We start from the raw sequence: 19418 nt of genomic DNA, 5'->3' as shown, positions 1-19418 counted from the left end.
CAAGCATGTTAGGGACAGTGAATGTGGATGCCTCCAGAGACAGGAAGCCAGCAAATACTTGCTGCAAGCTCATTATGGGTTTGACTCTGCATTAGGTACAGAACAAACAGAGGGCTTGAATATCTAATGGGTGAGAGGTAAACAGGAAGTATCTATTTGGGATGCGGTGGGATTTACTAAGAGGGCTGATGTCACACTGCCATTAAGACATCCAGTACAGCCAGAAGTTGGTGGCACACACCTTTAATCCCAGCACTCGGGAGGCAGAGGCAGGTGGATCTCTGTGAGTTCAAGGCCAGCCTGGTCTACAGAGCTAGTTCCAGGACAGCCTCCAAAGCTATAGAAAGAAATCCTGTCTCAAAAACCAAAAAAAAAAAAAAAAAAAAAAAAAAAAGGAAAGGCAAAAAAGGCCAACAAACGGGACTGAAAAAGAACAGAAGCCACCAGCCAGGGGGAATCTATGCAACTACTGCACATTAGCAGCTGTTGGGAGGATGGGGTGAAGAAGATAGTAACCAAGAAGGGTCTGTACCACATTTAATTCAAACCTTTAAAAACAGAGTTATGTGTCTGTGGGCCACTGCCCATCGCTTTGAGATCTGTGATCTGCACACAAAAGGCTTAGTGTGCTATCTGTCATTCTATAAATACTGATGTTAAGCAACATTTAGCTAGAAGATACAAAGGTTTTGTCACTATTAAAAACACAGCAATGAGAGCTGGGTGTGGTGGTACACGCCTTCCTAGTGATTCAGTTCACTGACTTTTCAAGAAATGGTTCATGCCATCAATGGTGATGCAACCTTTAATCCCAGCACTTGGGAGGCAGAGGCAGGTGGATCTCTGAGTTTGAGGTCAGCTTGGTCTACAGAGTGAGTTCCAGTACTACACAGAGAAACCCTGTCTCAAAACATTTTAATTAATTAATTAAAAAAACATGGCAAGCAATGCACTTATATTTCAGCTCAGTACTTACAATGGAAGAAATATACAACAGAAGAAAAAGCTAATTTGAAAATCTAGCAAGTACATATCTTTTCATATCATTTTTTGTTAAATGTAGTTGTTGCCCCCAGGACAGGACAAGTATGATTCCTTATTTAAGGAACTAGGCTGAGAGAGGTTATGTGACTTGGACAAGTCACATAACCAAGATATCCTAGGCCAGGATTTGCACTCATTGATACTTCATTTAAAATCTATGGGTATTTCTGGATATTTCATTGTCTGATGCCACAGAGGCCTCTGGAACTGAAATTATAGGTGGTCCTGAACCTCTATGTGAATGCTGGGAATCAAACCTGGGTCCTGTGGGAGGGCAGTTCTTAACCCCCAAGCTACCTCTCCAACACCGTTACTTCATTTTTCATTCTACTCCTGTATACAGTTCTCCCTGCCCCTAACCATTTTTAATTAGGCAAATGACTCCTTAATGTGAACAGTCATTAAGAACAGACTGGCAAAAAATATAAGACGTGCTCTGGAAGGAAAAAGTACTAGATGGTAGTTAATGTCTTTATTCTTTACCACTTTATCATCACATCTGACTATATAGAGCTGTGGAAACTGTCAAGATAAACAGAATGAAGTATCAAGAGAGGGCAGTGTGTTTGGAGGTCTGGTTTTGTCTTTCTCTGTAACTTAATTCTGAGACCTCTCACAGCCTCTCTCAACTCACTCCAACCCCACTGATGGATCTGACTTATTCATTCATTCATTCATTCATTCTTACCTGACATGTCAGAAGTCCTATTGTCAGAGCCAAAAGACTGTGAATTCTAGAGGCCATCGGAGAATTTCTCTTCATAAGTGGGAGTTCCAGGGCCTCTTTACAAGGTGAGCAATTCAGGAACAAATTAGAATGTAGCCTCTTTGTACCCTATATGTACACAATTCAGATTTGTCACAATAAAGTCAAAGGGTTCATATTAGCTTTTAAATAAAATACTACACTTAAAAGCTTTGAGCGGTGGTTCTGACACATTTTTCCACAGGATACCTTTATTCTCTTAAAATTTATTGAGAAAAACAAAGCACAATTTTTAAAACAAAAAAATATTGAGGACCATATTTTTATATTAGAAATTATAATGGACTTTTAGAGTATTTATTTACTAATTCTTTTGGCTGACAATCTATAATATCTCAACATAAATAGGCCTTTTACTACTAAAATTGTGTTTTCCAAAATAAAAATGTGGAGGAGCAGTTTTCTAGTTTTCGCAGTTTTTTGGGGGGGTTACTGGGGATCGGACTCAGGGTCTCACTTGTGCTGAGCAGTTGCTCCCCATGTACCCAGCTACAACCCCAGCTCATTTGCAATTAATTTTGATTCTATAGTTGATTTTTTTTTTTCCCAGACAGGGTTTCTCTGTGGCTTTGGAACCTGCCCTGGAACTCATTCTGTAAACCAGGCTGGCCTTGAACTCACACCAACGATGTCTTACTATTACTGTAAAAACACTTTTGACCTTCACAGATGCTCTCAGAACATATTTTGAGAAAATGGACCCAGAATAAAGGAAGCAAAAAGAGGGTGAATCTGGAGACGTTAAAGAAATTCTTTAGTTAAGATAGGACCAGGAAATTGATATTTAACATGAAAACTAATGGGGAAAAAAAAAATCTACATCACGTCAAAACTCTGTTGTTAAACCCCCTGGAAAGGTACCGTGGTTTGGGAGGAGCTGAATGCAAGGTCCCTGCTAAGGTCAGTCAGAGCAGCACCATCCCCCAGGGATCTTGCTAGAGCAGCATGTTCTCAAGAATGTAGTCTTTATGTCAACAAACCTTCCTGGTCATGCTTCGAGTGTCCAAGTTTGAGACTCACTCTAGGTGATGCTGAGAACTCCTGTGTGTGTGTGTGTGTGTGTGTGTGTGTGTGTGTGTGTGTGTGTGTGTGTGTTTAAAAACTAAGATAACAGCAGTATTTCCCAAAAAAATAAAAAAAATAGATTTACTCTCAAATAACAAACAACTATTATGAGAATGATTCCATGATAGTTTCAAAACAATATACCAGCTCCATTCAAGTTGTTACAACATGAAAAAGTAAACATAGCTGGGCACGGCGGCACATGTCTGTAACTATGTGAAGGCAGAGACAGGAGACTCACAGGAAACAGAAGGCCAGCTTTGTCCACATAACAAGACCATCTAAAACCAACTCATCCACCAACAATTAAATAATATTTTAAAAAGTAAAACAGACTTGTCCAATTTTCTAGCTTAAACTGCCCTGCTTTCTTCAGCTAGTTGTCCCTTGGCATCCACCTCCCCAGCTGCCAGACCAGCTTTCTTCCTTCACCAGTCCGCTGACAAGATTTTACGTTACCTAGGCAGTGCAGTGGCTCATACCTGTAAATTTAACATTCAGAGTCCCATGCATTAGCATCTTGAGTTCAAGGCCAGCCTTGACTACATAGTTTCAGACCAGCCTGGGCTGCATATCAAGACAAATATGCCAACCAAAGTAGATTTTAGATTTTACTCTATTAAGATTCATATACTTTAAGGAAGAACTATATCAGGTTTGCTGTGACTTGTGCAAACTACCCCTTCCTGGATGTGCTTTTAGGTACTTTGCTAAAACAAGCAAACAATGAAACAAACAAAACACACTTTTAGAATGACATTAAAAATGCAATTTCTCTAAATGTGTTCATAAAACTTCTAATGCTGTGTTTGCAATGTTTCATAATTTTATAAGTAATATGTGTTGCAATTTTACTTTGTAAGAAAAAGAAGTTTTATTTAGTTTATTGCTAAATTAGATTTGAAACCACGCTTCAAGAATCCTCTGGTTGTCCAAATAAATCAGAGATGCAGCAACATGATCCCCAACAAAAAAAGAAAGGAAGGAAGGAAGGAAGGAAGGAAGGAAGAAAGAAAGAAAGAAAGAAAGAAAGAAAGAAAGAAAGAGAAAGAAAGAAAAAAGGAAAAGAAGGGAGGGAGGAAAGAAGGGAGGATGGGAAGAAAAAAATCCTCTTTCAAAGGAATCTTCTAGGATTATTAGGACTGGTCATAGGTACTGATAAAATGCCCAGGTAAATTGTCTCCTCTACCAAAATCATCACAAAAGTCAGGAATTATTGTTTGCTAAGGTGAGTGTGTTCCCAGAAACCAGTAGAAACATTTTTAAGTTTGTGGTACATTTCCCTTTCTGATTCTTTTAAAAACTCGGAACTTCCTACAAACTTGAAACTTTGGGGACTGTGTTACACATTCAGCATCTGCATTAATACCTGGGTGTCATCTGGCTCCATCACTTCCTCCAGTTGCTCACTTGACTGAATTATCTCAAAGTTAGGGGCACAAGTCTGTGCCTCCCCCTTCGCAGCCTGCTGCTGGAGCTCTGCATTTTCCTGCTTCAGCTGGTCGACCTGCTGCTGGAGATTTGTATTTTTAGCCCTCTCGCTCTCACAGGTGAACAGTAAACTTTTAACTTGCGCCATCAGCTTCTCAACTCTTGACTTCAGTTTTCGTCTTTCTTTCAGGTTCTCCTTTTCCCACCTCTGGAATTCCTCCTGAAAAGACACGAACTCTTGTTCCCGGATCTCCTTCTCCCTTTTCAGCAAGCCCAAAGCAGAACTGGTGGCCTTCTCCAGCTCTCCTTTGTGTCGCTGGAGCCTTTGCAGCTCTTCGTCTTTCTTGCTTAAGGTCTTCTCTATCTCCAGGCACTGACTGACCGATCTGTTTTTCTGCTGTATCTCAGCGATGTACCTTTCCTGTAAACGGACATAATGGACTTTGATCTTTTTAACCTGGAGCTGCAAGGTCTCCTTGTCTTTCTTGGATTCCTGAAGGTGCTTTTTGGTGTTGGCTGAAACCTCTTGCAGATCCTGAAATTTCTTGTTGATACTATTCTTCTCTAGGAGTACGTTGTATTTGTCATCAATTAGCTCCTCAATGTTCTCCTTTAGTTTGTTTATGATGTCAACCAATACTTGCTGTTTGGAGACCTTCATCTGTAGTTCTTTAACCCTGTTTTCTAAGTGCAAGTTCCTACCATGGAGGTCTTGGATCTGAATTTCCTGTTTTTTGTTAGTCTGTTTTAATTTCTGCAAGGCTTCATTTAAAGCCATGTCCTCTTCCAGAGGCTCTAAGCTTTCCAAGCATAGCTCTGTATCAGGCATCATGCAGCTGTCCTGAGATCTACTATTCTTGAAGATTCCTGCTGGAGACCAAGGTGAGGTAATGGCTAGGCTGTCTACACCATCTTCTGTGACTTCTTCCTGGTGACTAACAGACATCTCAGAAGTCTCCCCAGAATTCTGCATTTCTTTTGAAGAAACTTCAGGCTGAAAATTATAGTAAATAAAATAAATGTTCAAGAGTAGACTGCAAAGTTTAACTCCCAACATCATGGCAGAGCACAAGCAGTAGGCATATGCTAGACATATACATTATAATTACTTAAATAAAAGAAAAGATATTTAGACTCTCATCATCTTCTATGATATAAACCCTGGTCACATATAAGGTGCTTTCTTTGGTTTCAAAATCAATTAAACAAATGTATCAATTACCCTCAGACTATAAGGTCCTTTGAGTAAAGATCTTTAATAATATCACATTTAAACCATTACTTCACCCATGCTGACTTCTATGAACATTAGAATAGCAGGCACACTTCATGATTAACTTTATGCCCACAGTACATGTTTGGTGTGTGTGTGTGTGTGTGTGTGTGTGTGTGTGTGTGTGTGTATGTAACAAAAGACTGCATAATTGTGGTATAGAACATTGAAATGAACAAGAAATTAAAGCCCCTGTATGAAGTATCTGTAGGGATAGTATTAAATCCATTAAGAGATCCCTAGTCCCTGCACTTTTAATGGCTTTTCATTGCTCTGGGATACAGTCAGTTATCTAACCACTGTTCCCAAGACCCTGCTAATAGCTATTGATAGGATACCCTACCACCCTGTCATCATTCTCTTCCATACCCCCAGCTCCCTGCAGCTCCATGTTTCCTGGACTCTAGGCTTCCTTGAAGTTCCAGTAGGTATCATAGACCTTGCAGATACAGGGAATTCATAGATATATTGCTCCTTGTTTGTGGGATGCTTCCCAATCCAAAGTTGTTCAATGGACCTCTATTCGACCATCAGAGCTCAGGCCAAAGACCACTTCAAGGAAGCCCCTCAGTCTCTCTTGCCTGGTGAAGTACCCTCAGCAGAAGCAACCATCATTCTGTGTAGTTCTAAGAGTCAAGTTATTATTTGTTTATTATCTGTCTCCCTTACTAGGATGATATTTTCATGAAGACACGAACCATGTATGTTTCTTGTTCAGTTGTTCTTAATATTATATAACTATTACATAGCCTGTCCTGGTACATAGTAGATTCTTGAAAGTACCTATTGACTACTGGGGAAAAAATTAAATGCGTTTGGGAAAGGAATAAACAATCTTGAGAAACCTAAATTAAACAGATCTTGGAAATGCTGATTTCTAGAAACCAACAGGTAAGCTAAGTTCTCTTTCTACTGTCTAATTTCCAAATCAAACCCTGTCTATGATCACAGATAGATGAATAATACCTTTTCTTATAAAACTCATGCTGAAAAAAGTCATTATTAACACTACTGATGGGTCAAACCCTTCTGCTGAGGCTGTTTAGAGAATACACAGACTTTCTCCTGTAGATGTCTTCAGTGCTGTTAGGGTATCACAGGTGACCACAACCAATGAAACCTAAGACAAGTAAACATTTGCTTGTCCAAAGAAGTCCACAAAGTAAACAAGTCTTTGACCTGTTTTGTCACCTAATTTGAAATACCTCTATACAACCTCTCTTTCTCAATTTTTCCCACCAGGCTAACTCTGGAATCTCAGCTAGTTTGGTGTAGTACACATAAAAATGGGTCATACTTAGGGCACCATGTTGAGACTAAGCCATGCAATATTAAGGAGGACAGTGAGTCATAGCCCTTAGAGAAATAACACTCAGATAGAGCTACTCTCTACCTGAGCCCAAACGTATTAGGAAAAGTTATATCTCATTGGTTAAGACCCCTTGAACTGATCTGATGACATCTGTGAAGTCTCAAGAATGGGTGTTTTTAAATAATAAAAACACCCCTGCATCTGTTAGCATGCCACAGGCTTTAATGACACTGCCAATCAATCTTACCTCCTCTTTTTCACAATTAGATCTCAAGTCAAGCAGGTCTAAGCAGTTATCATTGTCAAATAAATCTTCACCACTTGTGCAGCCATTTTCTTTACCCAGAAAGCTTTGTGGCTGACTGATATTCAGGGCGACATCTACAACAGCACTTCTAGCCGGTGACTTTTCCACACACGGCTGAGTCTTTCCTCTGTAGTAGTTTAGAGATGGACTTCTAGGAGATTTCCAGACATGCTCATGAACAAGTTGGTCTTTATTTTCAGAAATGCTAGTTTCCATCGGACTTTCTCCCTTAAGTGCATCTGGCTTCTCACTGGTATCCTCTGTACCATTATACTCCTGGTTTTGCAACTCTGGCTTCTCTGAGTAAGGAAAGGCTTCCCCCAGGTCTTGAAATGTCATCTCATCATTAAATGCTTCTATCCAGTGAAATCTGCAAATGGGTTCAAATTGTCTCAAGGAAGAAACTCTAGTGTTAGCTGGTTGATTCTGTACATACTCTGAGAAATTCCCAAGGTTGATATCTTATTAGAAAAAGAAAGAAGATAATGAGTTACCATACACTTATGGAAAACTGTTATTCTTAAAAATAAATGTTGAAATCTTTTAAGAATTATTTTCTTTCAAAAAAACATTTTTTTTTTCTTTTTTCCTTTTTGGTTTTTCTAGACAGGGTTTCCCTGTGTGGCAGTCCTGGCTGTCCTGGAACTTAATATGTAGACCAGGCTGGCCTCGAACTCTCTGAGATCTGCCTGTCTCTGCCTCCTGAGTGTTGGGATTAAAGGCCACCACTGCCTGGTTAACTTCTTTTATATAGCATCTCACTGTTTAGCTTATGACAACCTTAAATTCATCCTCCTCCTGCCTTTACTTCCAAATGCTAGGATTATAGGAGTATACATGATGCTTGACTTAGGTTTGATCCCTATCACCCATATGACAACATACAACTGTCTAGTTCCAGTCCCAGAGATCAGATGTCTTCTGGCCTCTGAGAGTACTGCATACACCTGAAGTATAGACACATGCAGGTAAAACATTTATACACACAAAACAATGTGTGTGTGTGTGTGTGTGTGTGTGTGTGTATGTGTGTGTGTGTACAGTGAAAAAGGATAGGGTGGCATAATTGCAAACACACAACATGTTTAATTTTTATACGTTTATAGTAGTGGAGAAGCAGAAGCAGGCAAATTCCCAGAGCTCTCTGGCCAGCTGGCCTAGCCAATTGGTTAGTTGCTTTAGTTTGAAACTCTGTCTAAACAAATTAGGTGCGCTAGGTGATGGTGGTTCATGCCTTTAATCCCAACACTCCCAAGTCTGTAGCTATTCTTCAAAGTCTTTCAGGACTGAACAGATGACTCAGTTTGTAAACACTTGTCATGTAAACACAAGGACACAAGTCCACCTAGGACCCACATAAAAGTGTTGGGTATGGTGAGGTATGCAGTGGCATGCTCTTATAGTCCCAGTACTGGGGAAGGCAGGATCAAGAGTATGTCTGGAGTTCAAGGCTAGCCAGCCCAGTTTAATTGGGGAGTTCAGAACAATGAGAGCGCAGATCTCAAAGAGGATGGACAGCCTTCCTGAGTCCAACACTTTAGACTGTCCTCTGGCCTATACATATGCACATGCATATACATGCTTCCAAAATGCATATTTTAAAGGCATTTTTAAAAAGTAATAGAGCATTTGCCTAGCATGTATGAATCACTAGGTTTGACCTCCAGCACTGTAAAAATAAAACCTAGTCTTAATTTAATTCCAAATTTTCCTTTTGAGATACAGCCACGTAGATATATGTACATCTAATTCATTCTACTGATAGATTATACTTTTCATTTTTTTAACTGATTATTTAACTTGTTCCTAATGCTGCTTTCAAAACCTGCACCAAACAGGACATCCTTGTATATACTATGTCTAATCTCCAGGTATATAGAAATGGAATAGCTGGATTCTAGAAAATACTCAGCTTAAACTTTGTTAGATATTGTGAAATTGCTCTCCTAAGCAGTTGTATCAATTTATACTTCCTCCAGTGGTGCTGTTAGATCATCTGGGAGATGGGCCTCTGTGCATGTCTCTCTGGGGTTATTTTGATTATATTCATTGATGAGGCCAGAGCCATCTTAACTATAGTGGGACCTTCTCTGGGCAGAGATCTTGGGCTATTTAAGAAGGAAAGAACAATCTGGGTGGTAGTGGCGGCACATGCCCTTAGTCCCAAGCACTCAAGAGGCAAAGGAAGAGGAGTCTCTGTGAGTTCTAGGCCAGCCTGTTCTACAAAGCAAGTTCCCAGGACAATCAGGGCTATAGAGAGTGCTGGGATTAAAGGTGTGTGCCGTCACTGCCCAGAGAAAAATTAATATCTTGAAGCCCTGTATTTGGTCTTTAGTGAAGTGATCAGGCTCAAATGGAACCAGAAAGGTAATTCCTACTCCAACATGAGGGTACTTCGAAGAAGAGAAAGGTCCTCAGGACAAAAGGCCATGGGAGAGACAACAGAAGAGTAGCCATCTTCAGGTGGAGGAGAGAGACTAACCCTGTGCTCAGAGCCTCGAGGACAACAAGAAAAGCAGTCCCTCCCTCCTGTGTTATCCATATCAACCCTAGAGAACTGGCACATACTGTCCAGATTTTCTCTGGAGTCATGTATTAGTTTTCCTGTTGCAATTCTTTATTTTGGGATATTAATTTACTGTCAATTATACACATTGCAAATATCTTCTCACAGACTGTGTTTTCTTTCTAACTGGTTGATTATACTTTGATCACATATTAAGTTTTAATTTTGGTATATCAAATGTAGGAATTATGGCTTGTATTTAAATGTCAAGAAACATCTCTCTTTTCTATTGTCATAAAGGCATTTAAAATTATTTGTGTGTGTGGGGCACATAAGTGTGCTATGGCATGAATATGAAGGTCAGAGGCCAACTTTTGTTCCATGAACTTCTGGGTGATCTTCCTATTTCTGTCTCCCATCTCACTGTAGGAGTGCTGGGATTACAGATGTGTACCACCACATCTGGCTTTACAGTGGTTCTAAGTGTGGACTCAGGAGATCAGGTTTGCTCAGCTATGCCTTTACCTGCCACATCCTTGGCCCTGCCTATGGAATTAACATTTGAATTTGGTGTAAGTGTTTAATATCTTAGAAAACTAACTAACTAGCATAACCAGATAAGTGATCTATTCTTACTCCACTAACTTATAATCACACTTCTTACAAATGTCAAGACCACATTTTGGTGTCATTTGGTGGCCTGGTAATTGTACTCATCCTCCCAGGTGCTGTGGTATGGGCACACATCATCATACCAGGCTCCACCTGTCTCATTTCTAAATGGAATATGAGGCTCTGCTTAGGATAATGTAATTACATTAGTCCATAGCTATGAGAGAACTGAGTATGTAATACTTCAACAGTTCTTATGCTCTCCATGAATTTTTCCCATTAAAACCTGGCATACCTTCTGTGAAATTTACTCTTGGGTATTTTATTGACACTATTACTGATGAAAGTAAAACTTTTGGAAAGATTTTATTTGTGTCCTTTATGTGTTATGTGTATGTGCCTCCACGAGTTTATGTGCGCGCAGATGCCAGTGGATAGCAGAGGAGAGTGTGGAAGCTCCTGGAATGGGAGTCATTGGCATTTGTGAACCCCTGATGTGCGTGTGTGTGTGTGTGCGTGTGCGTGTGTGTGTGTGTGTGCATGTGAGAACTAAACCCAAGTCCTCTGCAAGAGCAGTAAGTGCTCTTAACTACTGAGCTGTCTCTCCAGATCCTAAAAATTTCTTTGGAAAGGAAATTGCTGTTAGTACATTGTAATGCTATTAGTTTTTAAAATATTGACTTATCAGTTCTTCTAAACTTTTATATTGGTTTTAGGAGTTTGTAGGTTCTTATGAATTTCTTATGTAGAAAAATCATGTTTACAATGATCACTTCTTACCTTTAACTTCAAAATTATTATTATTGTATGTGTACATATGTGTGGGAAGGCATGCCAAAGCACATGTGTGAGGTCAGTGGACAATTTTGTGGAGTTCTGTCTTTTCTCTTTTATGTGTGTTCTGGGGATTGAACCCAGGTCACCAGGCTTGGATAGTAAACACCTCTATCTACTGAGCCATCTCATTAGCCCGTCTGCCTTTTCTAATCCACTTGCAATTCTTATACCTGTGTATACTGAATCCTACACACAGTTTTGTCAAATCTTTTAATATTACTATTCTTTATAATTATAAAAAACAAATTTCTGTGTACTATTTGGGCTTGTATTGATAAGTATGGTCAGTGTATCTTATGACTAACACTTATCTAGCTTTTAACTCAATATCAATTTAGGCCAAAAATAAGAAATTTTGGTTGTATCAACACACGTCTCCTAAAATGCTTGTGTGGCATTCTAGTGTTTGAGATGACTTGAATCACAGTTTGCTGGTTAAAGACACATGACCTCGGGCAAATCCGATTCTTAATGCGAAATGGAAATGATAAAAAGTACTCTTATTTCAGAAAAAGAAAACCCTAACATTTCATAGGAGAACATGTGGTTTACTTTAATAACACATATAAAGTGCTCATCTCAGTACTTGATTATTGTTATTATCACAGGACACACAGGTTTTCTGGTTTGTATATTGCAGCAAAGGGATACTTACCACCTAGCAAACTGTCTTCCGTGCTATAAATATCTTCAGAGAATGTGTGTGTAGACTCATCTTCCCTTTTTGCATTATTTGTTTCATCCTGTATAATAATTTTAAAAAGCATTATTAACACTTCAAGAAAACAGGCTTCTTCTAAAGGAGTACATGATTTACTACATAGTTTTTTATGAGAATTTTTTATTTTCCAGGCAGAATGTGAATTTTAGTACATTTTTCCACTGAATATTTAGCCCTTTGATCATTAATCACTCAGGAGAGTCACATTGAAAGACAAGCAGTCTGCTACTCAGTATTTTTTTTAGAAGTGAGATTATGTATCTCTAATCATGGGGATGTATGAGAATGTTTATATCCCTTGGTGATAATTTTGGGGGGTAGTTTTAGATATGTGGTTTCACTCTATATTAATTTCAGACTTTCTTGAATCTCATTGTGTAGACCATAGCCTTCAGCCCATGGACATTCTGCTACTTCGTGCTCTCAAGTGCTGGGATTATATATATGAACAACCAGGCTCAGCTTGGGTAATTATTCTTTATCTATGATTATCATTTGGGCAGTGCCCAAGGAGGCCAGCAGAGGGTGTCTGGATCTGGAGTCACCAGGCAGATGTGAGCTGCTGGATCAGGATGCTGAGAACAGAACTCAGGTTGTCTGCAAGGGCAGTACTCAAAGTCTGAGCCCATCTCTTCAGCCCTCAAAGCACCATTCTTAACTAAATAAACATTCATTTTGATCCTGTGGTCCACAAATTTATCATAACAAATAAAATAGCTCCTTATATAATTTAAACCATTCTTTTTTGTTTGTTTTTGTTTTTGTTTTCAGAGACAGGTTTCTCTGTGTAGCCTTGAAGTCTGTCCTGGAACTATGTCTGTAGAACAAGCTGGCCTCAAACTCACAGAGATCAGCCTGCCTTTGTCTCCAGGAGTACTGGGATTAAAGGCGTGCACCACACTGCCAGGCTTCATTTTTTTTTTTAAAAACATTGAATTATAGTCTGGTTAATACTAAACAATGACTCAAGTTTTGAAAATAAATAAACAAATAAATAAAGCCAAACATGGGGGTGTAGGAGGAGGCAGAGACACATGGATTTCTGTAAGCTCCAAGCCTGCATGGACCACATAATGAGTTCCGCTGGCCAGAACTTCATAGTTACATAGTGAGATCTTGTCTCAAAGGGGAAAAAAAGGAAAAAGGAAAGGAGAGAAAGATGAAAATATACAAAATAATCCTGGGAGCTAGAGACGGTTCTTCCAGAGGACCCTGGTTGATCCCAGCACCCACAGAGTGAGTGCCTCACGATTACCCATAAGTGCAGTCCTGTGGGTCAGCCATCTTCCTTTGGACTCGGTGGATACTGTATACACAGTGCATAGACATACAAGCAGGCAAGATACTCTACAATAAACATTTTAAAATATCCTTAGCATTATATAGAGATTACAAAAAGCTCACTACGTAGGAAGAACCAACGTGACCATTAATTTTTCTTCCCTTTATAAAATTTTTTGAAGGGCTGGAAAGATGACATAGTAACTGGTTAAGAGCACTTGCTGTTCTTTCGGAGGATCCAAGTTCAGTGCCTACTACCCACATTGGGCATCTTACAGTTGCTTGTAACTCCAAGGGATCTGATGCCCTTTTCTGGCCTCCATGGGGTACCTATATTTGCACACACATATATATACACATAAATAATAAAGTAAATCTTTAAAAGTATCTTTGGAGACAGGGTTTTGCTATGTAGCCCAGGATGACCTCAAATGTAGGATGTTCCCTAGCCCACACCTGGGGTGTTAGGATTACAGGTGTGTACCATCACTCCTGGCACATGCGACCACTTCTCTGTTAGCAAATAAAAACTTCCAGTATATGTGGCTACACCCATGAAACTATCTATTATATTCCATAAAATAATTATTCCCCGCTCAAAAAATGTGCTTCTAGTGCATAATTATGGGTGATTGTTTTTTTAAAAATTACATTTAGTTATGTTTGTGTATATATGAGAGTGGACAGTGTGCACTCTGGCACTCGTCTGGTGCATGACAGCTCTCTTCTACTGGAGATGCACTGGAGCAGGAAGCAGGTCCTTGCTTGGGCTCTCATCCTGTTTGTGATTGAGCAGTAGACATGTCCCCTAGATGCTCACCGGGAACTTCATGAGCAGAAAGGGTCTGCTTTAGCATGGTGTCTGTAAAACTGTACCACCCTTTGTATACCAAGACTAAGGAAACCAGGGCCTGCATGTCCCTTCCTCCTGTGTTCACTGGAGATCTTTTTCCATCCCTCGTAATTTTGAAAAAAAAAAAAAAAAATGTTCACATGAGAGCAAGCTGAGCTATTTCCTCAAACTTCTTACTGTAGAGTGCACACCTGAAGTGATGGAGCTGGCTTCTATATAGAAGAGGGAGTCCCGAGTAGGAGATAGCTTGAGAAGGACCACTAACATCTATTGTTTCCGACTCTGACATGCTTTCTAAATTTTCATGGAAAGTATCCACTTCAAAATGTACAGGACCTGACGATAATGACAATAACTTTTCTCTAGCTGGGTAGTGGTGACGTACACCTTTAATCCCAGCACTCAGGAAGCAGAGGTAGGCAGATCTCTGAGTTTGAGGCCAACCTGGTCTACAAAGCTACTCAAAAAACCAAAACAACAACAACAACAAAAAAAACCCCAAAACAACAATAAAACCCAAAAAAATTTACCTTCCCCCTTTTTTTCTCTGCTAGGGATGATGATCAAAACATTTGGGAGTCCTTATTTCTAACTGCTAAATGAGGGAAGACCTCTTAAAAACAAGCAAACAAAAGAGAAAAACACACTTTTCATGTCAATCAGTATTTGCAAAGACTTCGCTTACCCTTCTTCACAATAAGAAAGCAGCAAAGGGGGCTGGAGAGATGGCTAAGAAGTAAAGAGCTCGCTGATCTTTCAGAGGATCAGGGTTCAATTCCCAGCACCCACATGACAGCTTACAATTGTTTGCAATTCCAGTCCTGTGTAGCACAAACTCTAATTTGTATTAATAATAAATTAATAATATTTGTATTAAATTTAGTACAAATAAAATTTGTATTAAAAATAAATTAATTTGGGGTGAAAGCTGAACGATCAGAGAAGCAAAGGATTCAGCCACAAGAGTTCTACCAATGCTCAGATCAAAGGGGCAACCCTGTCCTCAGACTGCCATGAGCTCCTGTCTGTCTCTTGCCTTGTATTCTTCTCTCCACCCAGCCATACCCCTTTCTGTCTCTACCTCGCTAGTGCTAGGATTAAACGTATGAGATCCCAAGTGGTGGGATCACCTCTGTGTGAGCTGTTTCTCTTTTCGAGTGGATCAATCTCGTGTAGCTCAGAGTGACCTTGAACTCACAGAGATCCCTCTGCCTCTGTCTCCTGAGTGCTGGGATTAAAGATGTGTACCACCACTGTCTGGTCTTTGTGACTAACTAGAGTGGCTAGCTTTGCACTCTGATCTTCAGGCAAGCTTTATTTGTTAGATTGTACACAAAATATCACCACAGTCCTGTGGGACCCTACACTTCTTATCTTCTTGGGCACTGTACATACGTGGTACACAGACATACATGCAGGAAAAACTCCCATATACTTAAAATAAGAATTTAAAAAAAAAAAAAAAAGCAGTAAAGGTCACTACTCTAGATTTTAAAACATCATTTTCTGATTTGCTATGGCAGTAAATAGTGATTTGGCCAAAACTAGCCAATGTTTGTAGCATCTATCCAATAATGTCCTACAAAATGAAGGGGTCTGTTATTTCCAAAATACTACCAGAAACTTTTATTATATTTTAATCAAATATGCATTTCTGTTTGATGCCTTCTACTTTATCACACTGAATCAAATCCAACACTATACACCTATTTTCTCAAACAACTTGGATTGAAACTTTTTTTGTTTTGTTTTGCTATTCAGAGAGGATCTCGAGCTACTATGTAGCGTGGGCTACCTTAAATTCGTGGCAATCCTCCTGCCTCAGCCTTCTGACTGCTGGGATTATGCAGTGCTGCAATGACATTCAGCCTCGTTTCTGCTTGGTTTACTTTCAGCACGTTTTGCAAGAGTGAAAAGAAAAAAGAAAAACTGGAGGTCCTCTGTCTTCATTCATGGCTACTGTCATCAAATCTTGTCCATTTGTCCTTTATATAAGTATTTGTCAATAATTCATGTTTCAGTTCATCTCCTGTCTTCACTAATCTGCATTTGTATGTTACACATATCTGCCAGGAAACAGGATTAAGTAGTCTAAATTCTTCTACTTGTCCTTGGAAGCATTTCACACACACACCCACACACCCACACCCCCCCACCCCACACAAACACGCCCCAGTTCACCCAGTACTACTCCCTGTTCTAGCAGTTCAGGCTCATTTCCCTACAAAGGGATGCTTCCTGCCATCCCAGCCCCCTCCCCAGCCTGCTTCCCCCTAGAACTTTCATTCCTTTGCTTTCTGTGACTGTGACTAAACACCACAACCAAAAACACTTGGAAAGGGTTTATATGGCTACTACTCTGGTTCACAGCGCATCACTATGGGAAATCAGAGCAGGAACGTAAGCAGGAGCAGAGTTAGGAACAGGGAAGAATGCTGTGTACTGGTTTGGTCAGCTACCTTTTGTTTTGTTTTGTTCACAGCCCAGGCCTACCAGCTCAGGGATGGCACAGACCACAATGGGCTGGACCCTCCAGCACCAATAAACAGAAATGGCCTCACAGCAGCCTGATGGAGGAAACTCCACATCTGAGCTTTCCTTTTCCGAGATGACTCTAGTTTGTGTCAAGCTGACAAAAGCCAGCACATCATCCATCTGGTTTTAAATTTTCTGTGGTGTTTTATTAGTCTTTGCATTGCTTTCTCATAATTCATCATTATTGGTTTACTGTTTCGTCTTCACTGCTACTCCAAGGGTGTTACTAATTTTCCATTTACATATTGTAATTATTTGGCAAGGAGATTGTTTACAGTTTTCTAATATTTCCTACTGCAAACAGGTCACTGTTGTCCTATGTCAGCCCTCCTTTCTCTATGGCCCCACTTTAAGATTTACTTTTAATTATGTATAGGTGTTTGAATCTCTGTGTGAGTATATGCTTGTGATTCATGTCTTTGGAGGCCAGAGGTGTCAGATCCCCTAGAGCTAAAATTACAGGAACTTGTGAGCCACCCGACCTGGGTGCTGAGAACCAAATTCAGGTCCTTTGTAAGAGCAGTATTACACACATAATTCATATGACAGTATGTAATTGGCTGAGCCCATCTTTCTAGCCCCTAATTTTAATACTTAGAGTCGCCTCTTTCTATATCAAGTGGTGTAGATTAAACTAGGGCTTTTTAAAAACTTTCTCCATTCACAATCTTTTTTTTCCTGTGAAACTACATGTAAATAAAACATTTATTCATAAGAAATCTTTATGATATTTATTTTAAAACAATTTTTTGTATATAAATATTTTATCACTTGTTAAATGGCAAAGGAATCAGATATTTGTTTATCTGACATAATACCATCCCAAGATACATTACTTTGATATTTGCATGCCGAGAAATGAAAGTAGGAAAATATTAAGTCTGTTTTCTGTAATGAGACGATTATTTCTGTAAGACTAGAAAACTGGATGTACAGTAAAAGCCCTGCAGTTCCTAACATGGCAGTGGTAAATCTGAACAGAGGCATTTCAGGCAGTGTTTGCTGCTGCAGGGTGGTTTAATGGCACATACAATACAAGTTGTGTGATGTCATCATTGGTGGATATTGCCAGACAATCATCAGATTCATTACACATTTTATTATGAGCCAATATTTGGGTGTCAAGAATTTATCATGCCCCCCCACCTACTCCCCCCCACAAGGGGCCCTGATCCTCAGTTAAGAAACTGAAAAATATCCTACATCTAGAGACTTATTATCAAATTGTCTCAGTTTATAGTTAGTACCTATTTGCCTGGATGACTTTGTTAAGTTCCTCAATTTACTGAAGTTTTCAAATCGATGGCATCATTTGGTAAAGTATGAAAGACAATCTTATGCCCACCTTTCCTGTCTCCCAAATAAATGTTGACAATGACGTGAAAATCCTTAAGTCGTTTCCCAAATACAAAACGTTTTTCTTTCCCATGGATTGTATTACTTTAAAAAAAATGTAACTCCCTTAGAACTGGGGTTATAGTAATTCTTAGTGGCCCAATTGGGTGCTGGGAACCGAACTCCCATGTTAACCAGTTAGCCATCTGCACCAACTACGTTTTTAAAAGTTTGTTCATGCCTCCTATGGCTCTGTACACGCTGTCAATTTATTTAAAAAATTTTAAGTTAGATTTTAAAAACACTTATTCAAGGGTTCAGTTAGCCATGAGATCTAAAGCCGTGTGTGCACAAGCACGCGCGCGCGTCATTTTTTCGAGACAGGGTTTCTCTGTGTAGTCCTGTCTGTCCTGGAATTCTCTCTATAGACCAGGTTGCCTTCGAACTGGCTGGTGTCTCTCTGTCTGCCTTTGTCTCTGCCTCCCAAGTGCTGGGATTAAAGGCGGGTGCCCACCTCTCCATCCCCCAACCCTGGTTTGAGATTGGTAGGTAGCAATGGCCTGCGAGATGGCTGAACAGAGAAATGCACTGAGGGCCTGAGTTCGGTTCCTGAAGCCCAAGGTGGAAGGAGCGAAGACTCCCAAAAGTTGTTCTTTGAATCTCACACGTGTGCTTCCACGTGTACACACACACACACACACACAGAGACACAGACAGACAGACAGACACACACACACACACACACACACCCCAGCGGTCGTACATGACATTTAAACATTGAGAAAAACAAAGGCGTGGCAGATGTCACGACAGTTCCTGACAAAAGCAAATTTTTGAACTTAGTTATTTCAGTGTAGTAACACCAACTTCAAAAAACTCAAAACACCAGTTGTCACATTTGCATCTCAAAACAACGCACCAACGTTTCTAGGGCGCAAAAGTGTGCTCACTTCCATGATCCATAGAGCTTCTCGGACCCAGGCTAAGGATTCCGGGTCTCCTCCGGCACACGGGGTCCGCGGGAGGGCGAACACCTTCCAACCGTCCCCACAGAGGGCTGTCTTCACCTGGCTGTCGCAGAGAGCTCGAACGTCCCAGTGTGACGTCCTCTGGACCTCACTGGAGTCCGGAGGAAAGAGGGCACGGGACGCAAGTCCTCAGGAGCAGCGGGCGGGTAAGAAGCCTGACTTTGCGAGGCGGGAAACACCATGTCGGAGCACGAGCCAAAGGCTGGAGGAGAACCGACGCCACACGTCCCGTCCTTCAATCAACACAACGCGCCCACTTCACACCGCGGATTGACCTAGCCCGGCCACCGTAGCGCACAAGCTCCTGTCGAGCACGACGGCGCGGGGCACACTTCCGACACTGAACTTCCGGTCCGTCAGTGGCGAGTTTGCAGAAACCGTGCGGGCTGGCTGACGCTCCGCGGCGCCTGGTTGCTGCTTTGGGCCTGGCGGTTGCCGAGCGATTTGTGTGAGGCGGGAATCGCGGGGACGCGGTTGGGTTCGCGGGCTGAAGAGCCGCCGCTTCCGCTCGC

At 40.6% G+C, this 19418-nt stretch overlaps 1 protein-coding gene across 5 annotated transcripts in view; it reads right to left on the bottom strand.

The window, feature by feature from the left end:
* Window positions 1-19100, bottom strand: part of Cage1 (cancer antigen 1) — a 32375-nt gene extending 13275 nt beyond the window's left edge. Inside the window, exons 1-5 of one of the 5 annotated variants that reach the window (XM_051194426.1) lie at window positions 18798-19100; window positions 11809-11896; window positions 7139-7659; window positions 4245-5300; window positions 1733-1879 (exon numbers count right to left, since the gene is read on the bottom strand). In XM_051194426.1, coding sequence (XP_051050383.1) covers window positions 1733-1879; window positions 4245-5300; window positions 7139-7537 — 1602 coding nt within the window. In that variant the 5' untranslated portion in view covers window positions 7538-7659; window positions 11809-11896; window positions 18798-19100. The remainder of the gene's footprint in view (window positions 1-1732; window positions 1880-4244; window positions 5301-7138; window positions 7660-11808; window positions 11897-18797) is intronic. The other 4 variants (XM_051194422.1, XM_051194423.1, XM_051194425.1 and 1 more) reach the window with 4 other exon arrangements.
* Window positions 19101-19418: the final 318 nt, after the last annotated feature.

The sequence above is a fragment of the Phodopus roborovskii genome, unplaced genomic scaffold, assembly GCF_943737965.1.
Source record: "Phodopus roborovskii unplaced genomic scaffold, PHOROB, whole genome shotgun sequence".
NCBI classification, from domain to species: Eukaryota; Metazoa; Chordata; class Mammalia; order Rodentia; family Cricetidae; genus Phodopus; species Phodopus roborovskii.
This window is presented reverse-complemented; position numbering and strand designations above follow the sequence as displayed.